The sequence below is a fragment of the Boleophthalmus pectinirostris genome, unplaced genomic scaffold, assembly GCF_026225935.1.
Source record: "Boleophthalmus pectinirostris isolate CB_2022bp ecotype Guang Dong unplaced genomic scaffold, ASM2622593v1 HiC_scaffold_19, whole genome shotgun sequence".
NCBI classification, from domain to species: Eukaryota; Metazoa; Chordata; class Actinopteri; order Gobiiformes; family Gobiidae; genus Boleophthalmus; species Boleophthalmus pectinirostris.
The window spans coordinates 2,489,167-2,507,384 of NW_026571140.1; the positions used below are offsets into that span (position 1 = coordinate 2,489,167).

Below are 18,218 nucleotides of genomic sequence, written 5' to 3' on the forward strand. Positions count from 1 at the left end.
AGAACACAGTGAACATGCCTGGTCCACTTACAGCACAATGCGGCTAATTGTTGTGATTAGCATAGTAAAGGCTCAAAGGCACAAAGGGACCTACACTGTCTCCTCTTTTCTCTTTTCTTTGAAGACGTGAGGAGAGGTAAAGTTCTTTTGTGCACAGGAAGGAGATTTGGGGGATTTGAAAGTTTTGGGGTATTAACTGTATCACCATGTTACCTTTTCCTGACTAAAACAATTTATGAACATGTTTTATAAGTCACTTTGGGTTTTCTCCATTCTCTTTTTGTTCTCCATGCTAAGTCACTCTCCCTTCAGAGCACTGGCACAAGACAAACGTGCATCCGAAGTGTGCTGACGAAACTACTGCACATCACATCAGGTTTGTCCAGATGTTGAGAACACTTTTGTATCATGTTTTTGTATATTTATGGAGAGTGGTCACGTGGGAGCAGTGTTGGGGAGTAACAGATTACATGTATGTAATCAGAGTACAAATTATGAGTAACTGTATTCAGTTACAGTTACTGTTTCAGTGAGTGGTAATTGGATTACAGTTACTTTGTTGAAACAAATGGATTACACGGCGGGATTTTCCTGTTTTCACATTTTGGGCCTTTTTTTTTTTTTGGTAATTCCACTCATTGCCGGAAACTAAACCAGGTCTGAACTAGATCTAAACCAGGACTAAAACTAGGTCCAAACCAGGATTAAAACCAGCTCTAAACTAGACCTAAACAAGATCTAAACCAGGACTAAAACCAGGACTAAAACCAGATCTAAACAAGATCTAAACCAGATCTAAACTAGGACTAAAACAGGACTAAAACCAGGTTTAAACTAGGTCTAAACTAGATCTAAACCAGGTCCAAACCAGGACCAAAACAGGATTTAACAGGACTAAATCCTGCTGTGTGGACGTGTCTCCTCCTCTTCTATCAATAATATTTTTAATATAGTTCAGTAAAGTCTGGGCTTTTTATTTTCTTTTAGCAGATCTTATGCACATCTTATGTTATGATTTCCTCGTCTTTGCTTCTCTACAGCAAATCAAGTAATCCAAAGTAATCAGATTACATTACTCACCTAAAATAATTTAATGGATTATGTTACAAACTACATTTTGGGATATGTAATCTGTAATCTGTAGGGGATTACATTTTAAAAGTCACCTTCACAACACTGTGTGGGAGCATGGGGGACGTAGACTTGTGGGCGGAGCCTTGTACAGAATCTTACTGCTAATAGTAAGGAGGGTGTGAATAGGGCCAAACCAGACCAAGTAACAGGTTACTGCAGAGATTGCTAAATTATTGAAACATGCATGGATGACATCTAAAATATATTCAGGCAGGTTTTTGATGTGGGAACAATTATAACACAGTAGAAAACTCCAGAAATCAATTTTTGCAAAACACTCTTAATCCTTAATCAAACAAAATGATTTCTAAGAGTGAACAGCATGAAGCAAATGTAGTTTTGTCACAACAACTATTCAGATTGCTCAAAACCTCCACTGAAGCGACCAGAACGATTTTTTGGTTTTAACAAATATTGAACATTTTTGATATTCTGAAAACGCAACACATAATTAGTACTTGGTGTAAAAGTGGATGGGAGACCACTGAGAAAACCAGGTGCCACAGAGGAGCAGCAGAGGCTCTAGTTGAACCTGTTGTGTCTTCAGGCAAGGCACTTCTCTCACATTGGTTAGTAAGAATGTGGTGTGTGTTGGTGGTGTCAGAGGAGCCGATGGGGCAGATTGGCTTCGTCGCCTGTAGAGTGGCTGTCTGTAGAGTGGCTGTCTGTAGAGTGGCTGTCTGTAGAGTGGGTGTCTGTCTGTAGAGGAGGTTGTCTGTAGAGGAGGTTGTAGGGAGGTTGTCTGTAGAGGAGGTTGTCTGTAGAGGAGGTTGTCTGTAGAGGAGGTTGTCTGTAGAGGAGGTTGTCTGTAGAGTGGCTGTCTGTAGAGTGGCTGTCTGTAGAGGAGGTTGTCTGTAGAGGAGGTTGTCTGTAGAGGAGGTTGTCTGTAGAGGAGGTTGTCTGTAGAGGAGGTTGTCTGTAGAGTGGCTGTCTGTAGAGGAGGTTGTCTGTAGAGGAGGTTGTCTGTAGAGGAGGTTGTCTGTAGAGTGGCTGTCTGTAGAGGAGGTTGTCTGTAGAGGAGGGTCTGTAGAGTGGCTGTCTGTAGAGGAGGTTGTCTGTAGAGGTTGTCTGTAGAGGAGGTTGTCTGTAGAGGAGGTTGTCTGTAGAGTGGCTGTCTGTAGAGAGGAGGTTGTCTGTAGAGTGGCTGTCTGTTAGAGGAGGTTGTCTGTAGAGGAGGTTGTCTGTAGAGGAGGTTGTCTGTAGAGTGGCTGTCTGTAGAGGAGGTTGTCTGTAGAGTGGCTGTCTGTAGAGGAGGTTGTCTGTAGAGTGGCTGTCTGTAGAGGAGGTTGTCTGTAGAGGAGGTTGTCTGTAGAGGAGGTTGTCTGTAGAGGAGGTTGTCTGTAGAGGAGGTTGTCTGTAGAGTGGCTGTCTGTAGAGGAGGTTTGTAGAGGGCTGTCTGTAGAGGAGGTTGTCTGTAGAGTGGCTGTCTGTAGAGGAGGTTGTCTGTAGAGGAGGTTGTCTGTAGAGGAGGTTGTCTGTAGAGGAGGTTGAGGTGTGGTCCAGCTCCTGAATCTCACTTAATCACATTAACACATTAATATATGGACAGGCCTCAGGTGAAAGCTCAGAGTCTCACAATGTTTCATTAAAGTTTAAACTCATTCATCTAAAATTGTTGTTACTAAAATATCTGGTACTGTCCTTGTCTCCATGGAGATATTCTAACACCTGAAAACTCAGGTTTAAAAAAGCACCATCCTGCTGGTTTGGCTCTCAGAACATACACATATACAGTCTGTGTTCTGATTGGTTCTCTGTCTGAGGACCACAGCTCCATCCACGACTCATCCTCAGTGTGCACATGTGACGCTTCTCTCTGTAGAAATATGGAGAGTGTGAAATGTAAGGATCTATTCCACTTATTATATTGTTATATGAGATAATAAGTGTAACGCATCACATATACTGGATTTAGATCAGTGTGTTACCTTTTATTGTTTTGAAAATGCTATAATCGCCCAAAACAACATATTAACATATGTTATATGTTTATAAATTTCATTTTTGTTTTTGACGCTGTGAGTCTCCCCACTCTTTGTTCTCCATGCAAAGTCACTCCCCTTTCAGAGCACTATCACAACACAATCAGTGTGTATCCCACTAATGAAACTACCACACATCACATCAGGTTTGTGAAGTTGTAGTGTACAGTTTTGTATCATGTTTTTGTATATTTATGTAGAGTTGTCGTGTGGGAGCGTGGGTGATGTAGGCTTGTGGGCGGAGCTTTGGACAGAATCTGAAAGCTAACCTCAGTGAGGGTTTGAATAGACCTGGGAGAGATCACTAGATTACTCAAACATGCATGGATGAGTCTAAAACCTCTTCAGGCAGATTTTGATGAGGGAGCAACATTATAATATGGTAGAAAGCTCAAAAAAGTACATTTTGCATAAGACCCCCTCTTAAAAAACACAGTGAGGACTTTTAGAAACACATAATACTGTGACTATTTGGTAAAAGCTGTTCATAAGGCGGAACAAAGCCTGTAAAATACAATCCATTGATTTAACACTGCCTGCTGAGAGAATATAATTAATAGAGAAGTGAGTGGCATGGACACCTCTTCACTCATTCAGGCACATCATGGAAAGAAGCTGCCTGACACATGCTGCTCTGCCAAGGTGTAATCTCACAGCGACAGACAGGTCTAAGTATAAAATTAAAGTCTGGTGTGATATTAATAAATTATCTCGAAACAGAGAAAAATCTAAGTAGAAAATCATGTACAAATGATGCTCAATAATACACAACAAGTTTACACAACACAATACACAACCAGGACTGAACCAGGACTAAAACATGACTGAGTGTCAGGACAGGCCCGGAGGTGCGCCCCCTTAGACTGTCGGGTGATCAGGACTGAGACCGAGACAGAGACCAACAAGAGACCAGGACCAGACCAGGACTGAGACCAAGATTGAGACCAGGACTGAGACCGGGACCAGACTGGAATTGAACCAGGACTGATCTCAGGACTAAAACAGGTCTACAATAGAACTAAACCAGGTCTGATCCCGGACTAAACCAGGACTGAACCAGGACTAAACCAGGTCCCGGTCTCAGTTCTGGTCTAGTCCCAGTCTGGGCCCGGTCTGGTCTGGTCTCAGTCCGAGTCTCAGGCCCCGTCTCAGGCCCAGTCTCAGTCCTGCTCTGGTCCTGGTCTCAATCCTGATCACCCAACAGTCAGACAGTCCGACACTCTTTCCTAGTCCTGGTTCAGTCTTGTTTAATCCTGGTTTAGTCCTGGTTCAGTCCTTTTTAGTCCTGTTTTAGTCCTGGTTCAGTCCCGGTTCAGTCCCGGTTCAGTCCTGGTTTAGTCCTGGTTCAGACCTGGTTTAGTCCTGGTTTAGTCTTGGTTCAGACCTGGTTTAGTCTTGGTTCAGACCTGGTTTAGTCCTGGTTCAGACCTGGTTTAGTCCTGGTTTAGTCCTGGTTCAGACCTGGTTTAGTCCTGGTTCAGTCCGTATGCGGCGTAAAAGTCCGGCATCACAGTTTAAGTCACAGAAACGAGAAACAGTCGTTATCTCTTTTTTTCCATTATTCATTTAAAAACACAAAATCGAAAACTGAAAAAGTGAATCGTTATCTGTTTTTTTTTTTTTTTTTTTTTCATTTTGGTTGTGGAGACAAATACTGAAGAAAATAGCTGTTTTTTCATTTTCTTATTTTTTGTTTTATTTTGAAAAACAAATGAACGAACGACACACAGATTCTTCAGCCTAAACCTTTTCGGTCTGTGTGTGTTAAATGTGTGTCTGTGTGTCTATGGAATAATGTCAGAAAAAACCTGTGACGCAAATAAATGAATAAAAAAGGATGCAGAACCTTTAAACTGTAACATAGATATTTATTTGACATTTTGTACACTGTAAAAGCAATATTGATCTGAAATAAAACATTCAAACAGCACAACTCAGAGCCTCAGCACATTTTCTGTAGTTTCTGAAAATAACTGACATTTTACATTTACATAATGTAAAACACATGACCCACAGTCTCAATGTTTTGAATCTTAAGTTCAGAGAAGTGGGTGGAGATAGGGGGTAGGTGAAAACAGGATTTTTTTGAGCACTAAAGACTAAAGAAGTGCAGAACAAAACAGCGTTACTCAAACATGAATGAATCAAAATATAATTAAGATAAAGTTGAGGGACACTGTTAGGACGAGGTTAAACATCCCTCAAAAATTAACTGAAACAGACTAAAACACAGAATACACTTTGACACAACTCATCTATTTATTTTAATATTTTACAATAACAGAACAAAGTGTGTAAAGGTTTGATTTATAAAAGTACAACTAAATGTGTGAGATTTGTATTTGAAATGACCTATGACCTATTTGTGTTCTCAGATACAGGACAGACTAATCAAATATAACTTTTATTGCTAATAATTGTAATGCAAATTTATCCTGATTTATTTCTCATTTATGTTGAATTTGGTGTTTTGGTTCAAGGCGATTCTCCAATCAGAAAGCAGAAGGAGCCTCACATGTGTGGCCAGTTTCAAGGCTCAAATCCAGTGGAGAAAGACTCTCTCTGATTCAGTGCTAGTGCAGCGTCTGCAGCTCAGTGAGTGAAGGCCCAGGGTGAGTTGTGTTTGTAGAACAGTACGAGCACAGGTGGTACACAGTTCTTTTAAACATGAGTTAAAGCTGCACATAGACTCACACTGATGACGAGGGTTGAGTCGGGACTAAACCTGGAGCTGAATATAAAGCTCCACAGCTGCAGCTCGGAGACAAGTGTGAGAATTGCTTTTTTTTTTTTGGCTCCTGCTGCTCTTTGTCTCTGGACACTTGCACCATGTGTTCAGGAGCCACACTTTTAATTGGCTATACTGGAATATTGATGGGGGAAAACAAACACTGTGTGTTTCGTCATGAATTCTAAATCCTGGTTGTACAGAGACTCTGGGCTCATGTGTGAGGAGGGTCAAAGGCTCCACAAACCTGTATTTACAATTTCATTACACTACAAAAATGTGATTTCTTTCTTTTTTTTATTACATTTGAATTTACAGATCATAATTTAAAACTTCCAAAGGTAACAGCAGAGGGCAGACATGAACGTACAGCTCTCTCTCTGTCACTCAAACATGGACAGGAGGGTCCACATACAACTCCCCTGAAATCCCTGATTCTTAATCAGGACTCTCCTCGTTAAATAAAGGTCCATAAAAAATACATTTAAAAAATAAAAATGTCATTTTCTTGGTGGATGGTCTGCCTCATGCTTGTCTCCATGGTTACTACTTTGTCTGAAATGTCCCACAGCACAGCATTAACTTCATCAATCTTGAATTGAAGGCTAAGACTACGTGAGCAGGCTTGCCATTCCACAGCTCTTACATGTGATCTGGGCTCATGGTGTCACCTGCGTCTCCGTGGTGATAGGGACATTTATAGCTACACTGTGGAACACTGTGGAAAGCAATAACATGTCCATGGAGACAAGAAGGTAAAGCAGACTCACAAAAGACAGAGAATCTTTAAATATGAATACAAATACTGTAAGAGACTTTCTCCTGGACTTGTGAAAATGATGGAATTAGATGGAATTTTGTATTTGTGACTCCACGACTCACCACTGCTTTTCTCTTCTCAACTTTTCCTCACACATGACCGATGTAAACACGATCGAACAGCACAGGTTTTATTTCACTAAACCAGGTGAAGAACATGTCACTGTAATGTTCAGATTCAAAATATCACAAACAAATCATCATCATTTTAGAGGAATCAGTGTAAAAGAAGGACCTGAAGTCAGTGTGCGGGACACATGTACATGTGCATGGGCACAAAGAACTAGTGCTGACACACACACACACACACACACACACACACAGGTGTATATGTACAGCACTACACAGGAGCCCACCAACCAGGAGCTCTGTGGTTCAGCCGGTGCAAACATGAGAGTTTACACAGACGGACTGAAGAGGTAGAGAAATATGATGTGAAAATATTCACTGTTGTAACCAGGTTATAACATTACACAAGAATGATATTTTATGATAAGGTACAGTCAGAACAGTGTGTGTGGAGTCAGAACAGTGTGTGTGGAGTCAGATCAGTGTGTGTGGAGTCAGATCAGGAGCTCAAACAACAGGAGTGTGAGACTCTGAGAGAAACGCGCAGGACAAAGCTTTTTATTTACAGCAGCTCGACTGTTCCTCTGCTCTCAACTGTACAATGTTCTGTCCTCAGCAGATTGACTGTCCCAGACAAGTGCAGGTGCGCCACGGCCATCAGAAATGTCCCGTCATAAAAACCATCACACGCAAAAAAGAGTCTTTAAGAGTCAAGTGCGCGCGTGGCCTGCTATAGTGTCCCGTGGAGAAGGTGACCGTGCGTCAGTGTCCCGTGGAGAAGGTGACCGTGCGTCAGTGTCCCGTGGAGATGGTGAAGGCACTGTGCTGCGCGCTCTTGCACGTGGACAGTCCCTTGCGGTCGATAATGGACAGAGAGTACTCCGCGTTGTCCGGCAGCTGCACCGGCACCACGCCATGCGTGTCTCCCTGCGTAAAAGAGCGCGTGGCGCACGCTTTGTTGGAGTTGGGGACGGACACTTTCCAGAAGGTCCCGCTCAGCATCTTCCGGATCTCCGGGCGCATGAGGCAGTAGAGCACCGGGTTTAGGCAGCTGTTCGTGTGCGCGAGGCACACGGTCACGGGGAACACGTACGTGTGCACGAGGTAGTAGGACTTGTCCCAGTGGACCGCGTTCAGTTTGACCAGTACCCCCCACAGCGTGATGGCGTGGTTGGGCATCCAGCAGCAGAAGAAGGACAGCACCACGATGGCCACGGAGCGCGTGACGCGCGATCGACGCCGCGGGTTTGTGGTGTCCATGCTGCGGCGGCGCACGAAGCGCAGCAGCAGGAGGTAGTTCGCGCACACGATGAGCATGGGCACCACGAAGGCCACCAGGATCTTCTGGATGTGGTACAGCGCCAGCCAGTCATAACCCTCAGGAAACCGCAGCAGGCACAGCTTCTCCCCCGCCACCACCGTCACCGTGGAGAAAACCGCGGTGGGCGCGGTGGCCAAAGTGGCGGCCACCCACAGCACCGCGCACACCCAGCGCACGCAGCTCGTGCGCCTGAACGCCCGCTTCTTGAGCGCTGAGGACACGGACAGGTACCGGGTCACGCTCATGGCCGTGAGGAAGAAGACGCTGGCGTACATGTTCATGACGGTCACGGACAGGATGATCTTACACATGGCGTCTCCAAAGGGCCAGCTGAAGTCCAGAGCCGTGTCTACGGCCCAGAAGGGCAGAGTCAGCACGAACTGGAAGTCCGTGACTGCCAGGTTGAGGATGAACGTGTTGATGTTGGACTTCTTGCGTCCCTGGCGCAGCTTCATGAGGAAAAACACCAGCAGGTTCCCCACGAGCCCCACGGCGCACACCACGCTGTAGATGACCGAGATGAGGATGCGCAGGATGGGACTGCCATCCGCGCTCACGTCAATGTCCTCAAAACTGAAGCCATCCTCCGCGGAGCTGTTCCGGAGCCCGCTGTGGTTCTGCGGCTCCTCCATGTCCACGCGCCGCTGCTCGCGCGCTCACACAGCAGGACGCATGAGCCCTGGGCACGCACACAGTTCAGCATGAGACAAATGCACGTCTGAGTGACACCTGACTGGTGCTGCGGCTTTTATAAACGAGTGTCAGGGGCGAGCTGCGCGCGGATTGGTCACACATGCTCCGTGCGCGCGCTGTGCGTAAAAGTGCTCCTGGTGGACCTCTCCACGCGCTCTGCTGGGGTTCAGTCTATTCAAAGACCAGAATAAGAAAGTGTTTGGACTAGAAGCATCAGAACCATCAACAGCTCGTCCCCAGCTGTCCCCGCACCCGCGTGGGTGCCCGCGCGCTCTGCCTCCTCCTCTTTGAATAGAAGAACTCTCCTGATGCTTTTATTGTCATTCACCTTAAGCTCAGTGTGTCACACATGGTGTTTCTGAAGGTAAAAAAAACAAAAAAAAACAACAACAAAAAACAAGCTTTTCCTGAACACACTTCTCATACCCGCCCTGTGCCAGGCCCAAAACACCGAACCATGCTCCAAGACCGAGCCGAGCACATCCACTCTACTCTCATCTATGAAGAATGTTGTGCTTATCTGATATTTCAGTTGCTCTTTATCTCCAGTAGAGGGGGGCATACGCCCTGCCAAGCAGTCGACAGGCTACAGTCAGAGCAGTCACTGAGGAAAAAGTCTGAACTACAATCAAACTTTTAAAATAAACTCAGTTGAGGCCACGTGTTGTGGACGCTCTGGTGTGGATTTAACACGCACTCTGAAAAGTGTGGTGCATCTCATGTGTATAGGCCTTTTTCGTGAGGAACTTTATCGCGGTTCCTTTTTCACTGTCACGAAACGAGTTTAGACAGACCCACACAGAAGCCGCGTCTCGGATTACACTTGAACGCAGCGGCACCAGAACCGGACCTTATGTAACCCGGAGACAACCCGAAGGACCTCGCTCTGTGGAGCCGGGCCAAGTAGGTCTGGCTCGACTGGCTTCGCTGTTCCGGAGCAGTTGGTTCCCCTTTAAATTCTCAGCCCCCTTGGAAGATGTCCCATTGTTTTAAGTCCTCCCATCTGACTGAGGGGCTGGCCAAGCGCGCACAAAAACTTTGCGCTGTCACTGAGTCGGTCCGGAGCGGGCGGATCATGGAGGATAGCAGGGATTGCCACTCCAAGGCAGGCGCAATGAACACCGTTTTCACCCGGGCCTAGACTCTCCTATCCCGGCACAGAGCCATTACGCACGGCTGCCAAACTTAAGCAAGCCCCCCTCTCTCTCCGCCTCGCACGCGGTTCAGATAACAGATAACCGACGCTCGCTCCCACATCTGTAAATGCTTTCGAACAATCCTGGTTTATCATTGAGACAAAATGAACCGCGGGGATGTGAGCGCGCGCGGACAAAGACGCAGGCTCTGGTTCGTTCACGTTTTCCTCGCGCTGCTTTTGGAGACGGTGCATGATGCAGGTTAGTAGACTGTTTTTTCTTGTCTTTTTTTTTTTCCCTTTTTTACGAGAGACCAGCTGTGGCTCGTGTTTACATAGAGCGAGCCTCCAACAGCAATTAGATCCTCTCTCTCTCTCCCTCTCTCCCTCTCTTCAGCATCCTTCCTGTCCGCTCTTCCCACCGGCGCACGCAGCTCTCACACTGGCCCTTTGACCTTAACTTCATTTGAAATACCCAAAGAACCGCAACCGTGCAGCCCCCGGGTGTGTGGGGGTTTGTGTGAGTCTGTGTGAGTCTGTGTGGGTCTGTGGGGGTATGTGTGTGTGTGGGGGGGGGGGAGAGCTCGTTCTCAGGGTTGCCGGGTGCATGCACTCTGCTCCGGGGAGGATTTGGAGACGCGCGGTCCCACTGGTGGTTGGTTCTTTCAGCGCGCGGTTAGAAACGTAAATCAGCTGGCTCCGCGGAGACGACGCACACTAACAAACAATGTGATACTTTACTGTACGTTACTGTAGGCCTGGACACAGTGGGTGAAGACAGGCAGAGGAGGCAGAGCAGCCAAACACTGTGCTAAAGTTAAGTGACATCAAAATAATATTACTGCAGTAGAAGAAGTCCAAGAAATGACACAAGGAATTGCAAAAAAAAAAAAAGTTAGTACTCAAGTTAGAGTAACTTACAGAGCAACTATCAGGATTCAAGATCTGATTTATGATTTATTTTAATCAATATGAAGGACAAAACAGTAATTCTACACAAAATCTGGTGTTTTCAAAGGACAGACACAAAAATGAGACAAACTGAATCAGATCTGAAGGAGCTGTAAGAAACAAATGTTCAAATCAATGCATATTGTAACAAAAAGTTTTGTCACTTTAGACTCACTCGCAGTGGGAAGAGTAAGCACAACTTTTACTCAAGTACTGTTACTTCAGTAAAAATATTACTCAGTGGGAGTATATGCTGCCAGGAAAGTACTCTGAAAAGTACAATTTCTATAAAAAGTAAATGTAAGTACCACCCACTATCTACACATACACAGTGTTGGGGAGTAACAGATTACATGTACCAGAGTTACGTCATCAGAGTACAAATTTTGAGTAACTGTATTCAGTTACAGTTACTGTTTCCATGAGTGGTAATTGGATTACAGTTACTTTGTTGAAAAAAATGGATTACACAGAGATATTTTCCTGTTTTCACATTTTGGACTATATCCCTTTTTTCTTTTTTTTCTTTTCTTTTTTTTTTCAGTAATTCCACTCATTGCCAGAAACTAAACCAGGTCTAAAACCAGGTCTAAAACCAGGTCTAAAACCAGGTCTAAAACCAGGTCTAAACCAGTCTAAACCAGTCTAAAACCAGGTCTAAAACCAGGTCTAAAACCAGGTCTAAAACCAGGTCTAAACCAGGTCTAAAACCAGGTCTAAAACCAGGTCTAAAACCAGGTCTAAAACCAGGTCTAAACCAGGTAAACCAGGTCTAAAACCAGTCTAACCAGTCTAAAACCAGGTCTAAACCAGGTCTAAAACCAGGTCTAAACCAGGTCTAAAACCAGGTCTAAACCAGGTCTAAAACCAGGTCTAAAACCAGTCTAAAACCAGGTCTAAAACCAGGTCTAAAACCAGGTCTAAACCAGGTCTAAAACCAGGTCTAAACCAGGTCTAAAACCAGGTCTAAAACCAGGTCTAAACCAGGTCTAAAACCAGTCTAAACCAGTCTAAACCAGGTCTAAAACTAGGTCTTAACCAGGTCTAAAACCAGGTCTAAAACCAGGTCTAAAACCAGGTCTAAAACCAGATCTAAAACCAGGTCTAAACTATGTCTCAAACAGGATTTAACAAGACTAAACTTATTCTATCAATACTATTTTTAATTTAGTTAAGTAAAGTCTGGGCTTTTTATTTTCTTTTATCAAACAAAACATCTTATGTGAAGATTTCCTCGTCTTTGCTTCTCTACAGCAAATCAAGTAATCCAAAGTAATCAGATTACATTACTCACTTTAAGTAATTTAATGGATTACGTTACAAACTACATTTTGGGGTCTGTAATCTGTAATCTGTAGGGGATTACATTTTAAAAGTCACCTTCCCAACACTGGACATACATTTGGACTAAAGTTGAGATTTTTTTAAGCGTCTTGAAGTGTCAAGAAAAACACTATACAAGTGTTTTGGGTTTGTGTATTTAGTTAGTTAGTTAGTTTTTATTTTATTTTTATTTTTTTATGTGAGACAGGGGTTTGACTCCAGGGCCTCTCTGTGTGGAGTTTGCATGTTCTGCCTGTGTCTGCGGGGGTTTCTGTGGGTGCTCTGGTTTCTCCCATCCACCCAAAACATGTGAAATCCCCCAGCTAAGGTCTTGAATTACAAATGCAATTGTGGTTTGGTGTGGTTTTTTGTGATGCTTAAAGGGCTCGTATTACGTTATTTTCTGATCTGTTATAATGTTGTTTACTCATCACAAACTGACCTGGAGCTGTGTAAAGCTTTGGTGGCAGGAGCGCTACTTGGATATACAAAAATTGTAGGGACCAGTCTCAAATACAAAGCAGGAAAAAACTGAGGCACTCAAAAACTGCAGCACAGTGGCCCTGATGAAGGTCGAAGGGCTGAAACGTGTTGGCGTGATTTGAACTTGATCTGCCATGTTGTATTAAAGGCTTTTCATTATTTTGTATTTTTTGAGGGCCTCAGTTTTTTCCTACTTTGTATTTGCAGTGTTGGGAAGGTGACTTTTAAAATGTAATCCCCTACAGATTACAGATTACATACCCCAAAATGTAGTTTGTAACAGAATGCATTAAATTACTTCAAGTGAGTAATGTAATCTGAATACTTTGGATTACTTGATTTGCTGTAGAGAAACAAAGACGAGGAAATCTTCACATAAGAAGTTTTGTCTGTTAAAAGAAAATAAAAAGACTTTACTTAACCAGATTAAACATATTATTGATAGAAGACGAGGAGACACAGTCCGCACGGCCTGGTTTAGTCCTGGTTTAGTCCTGGTTTAGACCTGGTTTAGTCCTGGTTTAGTCCTGGTTTAGTCCTGGTTTAGACCTGGTTTAGTCCTGGTTTAGACCTGGTTTAGTCCTGGTTTAGTCCTGGTTTAGACCTGTTTTAGCCCAAAAATGTGAAAACAGGAAAATAGCGCCATGTAATCCATTTATTTCAACAAAGTAACTGTAATCCAATAACCGAATACAGTTACTCATAATTTGTACTCTGATAACATAATCCTGGTACATGTAATCTGTTCCTCCCCAACACTGTGTATTTGAGACCTGGAGTTGTGTTTCGTTTCATTCACACACAGCTACAGCGTTAGATGATTTATATTCAAATGCCTATGAACATAAATCATAAATCAGTTTGTCCGTGCACTGAATTATACATTTACATCACACATTTACTGTGATAACCGACACATCGACATGTGGTGAATCAAACAGAAATGATTCGCTGTGAGATGTAAACCTTCTAAATCAGAGTTGGGCATTGTCCAGCTCCCGGGCCACAACATACAGCCTTTTTAAGATCATTTGGAATTACAAAATAAACACATTTTATCACTTTAACTCATGCATGGACTAAAGGTGTGTTTTTAAATGACATTTTTTGTTTGGCAACTTCAATTTTTCAGCTATGAATCGTCTAAACCTTTAAGTGACAAATATTAACTGCATGAAATAAAAAACACAGTTAAATCTCAGATGTCCTGATGTTACACACAACTGAATCTTGTGAGTTTAAAACTGTGTTATGATGTTATAACCTCCTCAAAAACACACCTGGAGTTGTGTTTTCTTTCATTCACACATGTTTGAGTAATCCTGGACTATTAGTCTGTCTACACCTCCAAAGCTCAAACACCTCTTTTCCACCTTGTGATGTCATGAAGTGGTAGGTTTAAGGTGTTAACCATCTATTTTTAGAGTCATTTGAACTGTTTTACTTTTAAAGGGACAGTTCAGAATTTTGGACATAGGGCGTCATCATGTGGAGACACTTTTTGAAATATTCCATCCAGTCCTTGTATTTGCAGAGCGTGTTGGTGCTTGGCTAAATTATATATTTAAGATCAAAATAAACTTATTTTATTATTTTACCTCATGCATGGACAAAAGGTGTGTTTTTTTAAATGGCATTTTTTGTTCGGCAACTTCACTTTTTCATTGCTGAGTGTGAACATAAACTCTTCCCAGTCAGAGCAGCTCGTCAGAACAATGATATTTATGCTTTTTATAAAGAAATACAATTCATATTATGCAGAACTGAGTGAAGCATTTTAGCCTCCACAATATTTTCTGTTTCTCATGTGGCCCCATGGAAAAAAGAATTGCCCACTCTTCTGGAATGAGGCGGAGAGCTACAGGTTAGAGACCCACTGCATTAAGGTTATTGTAGAGCAGGAGTCTGCAGCATTCCTCTGCTTTTACAACATGAAAATGTCAGAGAGCTGCTGATTTGAGAGGTTGTAGGAAATTCAGTTTATATAAGAGCCACAGTGAGTCTTAGACGGTGTAAAACATAAACCATTATCCATTTATTAGTGCACTAAATTAGGCAACAAGAGTACTATCTAGAGTATTTAAAGGGACAGTTCAGGACTTTGGACAGAGGGCCTTATTTCTTAGTGAGCCACAGTGTTGGAGACGTGTGGAGACACTTTTTGAAATATTCCATCCAGTCCTTGTATTTGCAGAGGTCACCGGTGCTAGACTAGTGCATGTCAATGGCCATAGTTCTCCTGCCACTAAAAAGTCTTACCCATTCCACAAAACACCTGAAACAAATCTATTATTACACCAGACTGTCCATGTCCACTCACCACTCTTGACTCCATCTCCACATCCACATGTTCCTTTCAACAGACTGTCCCACAAAACACCACGACCAAAAACCTCGTCCTTCTCCTTCTCAATCTCCTCCTTAAAACAAGTCAGTTGTTCATGTTCTGGCTCCGGTACAAGAGGAACTTTAAAATCTCCAGGTGCTCGATGCCGCGTCCATGTTTGGACAACTTCTGTAAACACAGAGACGCTCACTGTGGTTGACGTGTCTCCAGTGTCACATGTGGGACACTTTTGGTCCGTTTACTGTTCACACTGGAGTCACATACAAGTCACATTTAATTGGAAATGTGAACGACCTAAAAAAAACATTGTATTTCACAAAAAAAAATCTGAATTGAGCCTTATAGTCCAGGATTATTCAAACATGTGTGAATGAAAGAAAACACAACTCCAGGTGTGTTTTTGAGGAGATTATAACATTACAACACGGGTTTAAACTTACAAGATTCAATTGTGTGTAACATCGGGACATCTGAGATTAAATTCAGTTTGTTATTTCTTGCAGTTAATATTTGTCACTTAAAGGTTTAGATGATTCATAGCTGTTTCTTCAAGGTGCATTACGTAACGTTCATGGTGAGGAGTATGCCACCTGCTCTCCTCCACGCACATGCCACCGCTTCTGCTTAAACTGTCTCGGAGATGATCAGTTAACACCACCAGGCCAAGTTACAGCTCAGATCTGCAAAGACGCGAGCCCGGTCACTGTATTTAATGACAGCAAATATTGTACAGGCTCCTGTTGTTATGCCATTGTTGAAGTGAAGGTTACATTATTTTGTTCACGATGAGATGAAAATAACCCGGCAAACACCTCACTCCAATTAGTGTCTGGCTTAAAGGTCATATATTACATCAACTTGACTCATGTGAGCATAAAGTCATGTTATAATGCCTCAAAAACACACCTGGAGTTGTTTTGTTTCATTCACACCTGTTTGAGTAAACCTTTATTATTAGTCTGTTTTCATCTTCAAAGTTCAAAATGTTCTGTTCCACCTTGTTAGTTTTGAAGTGAACAGCTCCTTTTACCTTTAGTTCAGTAGAGAAGTTCAAAACCACAGTGGAGCACTTCCTGTATTACCTCAACACAGTGTTGTAGTACCGGCCTCAAGTTTTTTAGTTTTTTTTTACGGTCTTCTCTGGGACTGCATTTGGTCTTGTCTCGGTCTTGATGTCACTTGGTCTCGGTCTTGTCTCGGTCTTGATGTCGCTTGGTCTCGGTCTTGTCTCCGTCTTGATGTCGCTTGGTCTCGGTCTTGTCTCGGTCTTGATGTCGCTTGGTCTCGGTCTTGTCTCGGTCTTGATGTCGCTTGGTCTTGGTCTTCTCTCTGTCTTGATGTCGCTTGGTCTCGGTCTTGTCTCGGTCTTGATGTCGCTTGGTCTCGGTCTTGTCTCCGTCTTGATGTCGCTTGGTCTCGGTCTTGTCTCCGTCTTGTCTCGGTCTTGATGTCGCTTGGTCTCGGTCTTGTCTCGGTCTTGATGTCGCTTGGTCTTGGTCTTCTCTCTGTCTTGATGTCGCTTGGTCTCGGTCTTGTCTCGGTCTTGTCTCGGTCTTGTCTCGGTCTTGTCTCGGTCTTGTCTCGGTCTTGATGTCGCTTGGTCTCGGTCTTGTCTCGGTCTTGATGTCGCTTGGTCTCGGTCTTGTCTCGGTCTTGATGTCGCTTTGGTCTCGGTCTTGTCTTGTCTCGTCTTGATGTCGCTTGGTCTCGGTCTTGTCTCGGTCTTGATGTCGCTTGGTCTCGGTCTTGTCTCGGTCTTGATGTCGCTTGGTCTCGTCTTGTCTCGGTCTTGTCTCGGTCTTGTCTCGGGTCTTGATGTCGCTTGGTCTCGGTCTTGTGTCTCGTCTCGGTCTTGATGTCGCTTGGTCTCGGTCTTGTCTCGGTCTTGATGTCGCTTGGTCTCGGTCTTGTCTCGGTCTTGATGTCGCTTGGTCTCGGTCTTGTCTCGGTCTTGATGTCGCTTGGTCTCGGTCTTGTCTCGGTCTTGATGTCGCTTGGTCTCGGTCTTGTCTCGGTCTTGATGTCGCTTGGTCTCGGTCTTGTCTCGGTCTTGATGTCGCTTGGTCTCGGTCTTGTCTCGGTCTTGATGTCGCTTGGTCTCGGTCTTGTCTCGGTCTTTGATGTCGCTTGGTCTCGGTCTTGTCTCGGTCTTGATGTCGCTTGGTCTCGGTCTTGTCTCGGTCTTGATGTCGCTTGGTCTCGGTCTTGTCTCGGTCTTGATGTCGCTTGGTCTCGGTCTTGTCTCGGTCTTGATGTTGCTTGGTCTCGGTCTTGTCTCGGTCTTGATGTCGCTTGGTCTTGGTCTTGTCTCGGTCTTGATGTCTGACACTTGACGTGTGTGATCATATTTTATTACGGTCTGTAAATGTGCAGAGGCTAAATATCACTGCAAAACCAGTAAGATCATGTAATTGTAAATGTTATGAACCTGAAAAAAACACTTTGACGTTGTTTTCTGTAAAGTGTCAGTGGAAGGGGGTTTAAAGAAGGAGTTCTCAAACTGTTTCAATGAAGTGTACAGTTTGCTTGGCTTATTTTAAGCTTAAATTAACAATTAATCAGCTCAAATGGAGATAGATTTATACAAACATTGATATAAATGTACTAAAATAACTGTAAAATACAAATAAATATAGAAAATGATGAAGATGGTCTCGATTTGGTCTCAGTGGGCTGTGGTTTTAGTCTTCTCTTGGTCGTCACCTTTAAAAGTCTTGGTCTTGTCTTGGTCTCGACTCTAAGAGGTCTTGGTCTGGTCCTTGTCTCATGACCCTGTGGTCTTGGTCTGGTCTTGGTCTTGCACTCTTGACTACAACACTACTTTATACCATCACAAGGTGGAGGGAAGAAGTTAATTGTGTGAATAAAATACAACACAACTCCAGGTCTGTTTGTGATGAGGAAACAGCCAGTGGACTTCTTCTACTCTGTTACATCATGTGTCTGGAGTAAAAAAAAAATAAAAATAAAAAAAAAAGAAAAGGAATCACCAAATAAACTTTAGTCTAAACAACAGCACATGCACAGTTCCTCTGGCACTGTGTGTTTGTGCACACTGTTTCTATGGTGATTTTGGCCATGCTCACTCTGCAAACTAAAGTGAGCCAATCTCACTGTTGTGCCTCTGTTGTCCAGGTGCAGTCCATGGTCCAGCTGACAGAATTCAACTTTTTTCATCATAAGCAGCTTAAAAAAATAGTCAAATCAAATCAAATCAAATGAACCTATTAGAT

The 18,218-nt window shown here is 43.5% G+C and overlaps 2 protein-coding genes across 2 annotated transcripts in view; one reads left to right on the plus strand and one right to left on the minus strand.

Annotated features, from left to right (window-relative positions):
• Positions 1-7,524: 7,524 nt before the first annotated feature.
• Positions 7,525-8,685, minus strand: LOC110172377 (relaxin-3 receptor 1-like). Its single transcript, XM_020938237.1, has one exon. The coding sequence runs from the start codon at positions 8,683-8,685 to the stop codon at positions 7,525-7,527; it is 1,161 nt and encodes a 386-aa protein (XP_020793896.1).
• A 1,193-nt stretch (positions 8,686-9,878) lies between these two features.
• LOC110172376 (A disintegrin and metalloproteinase with thrombospondin motifs 7) overlaps positions 9,879-18,218 on the plus strand; it is a 197,634-nt gene continuing 189,294 nt past the window's right edge. Inside the window, exon 1 of the mRNA XM_055154811.1 lies at positions 9,879-10,143. Coding sequence (XP_055010786.1) covers positions 10,047-10,143 — 97 coding nt within the window. The 5' untranslated portion in view covers positions 9,879-10,046. The remainder of the gene's footprint in view (positions 10,144-18,218) is intronic.

What these genes read in the sequence shown, in the direction of transcription:
- LOC110172377 (XM_020938237.1), bottom strand. Translation starts at nt 8,685, where the DNA reads ATGGAGGAGCCGCAGAACCACAGCGGGCTCCGGAACAGCTCCGCGGAG.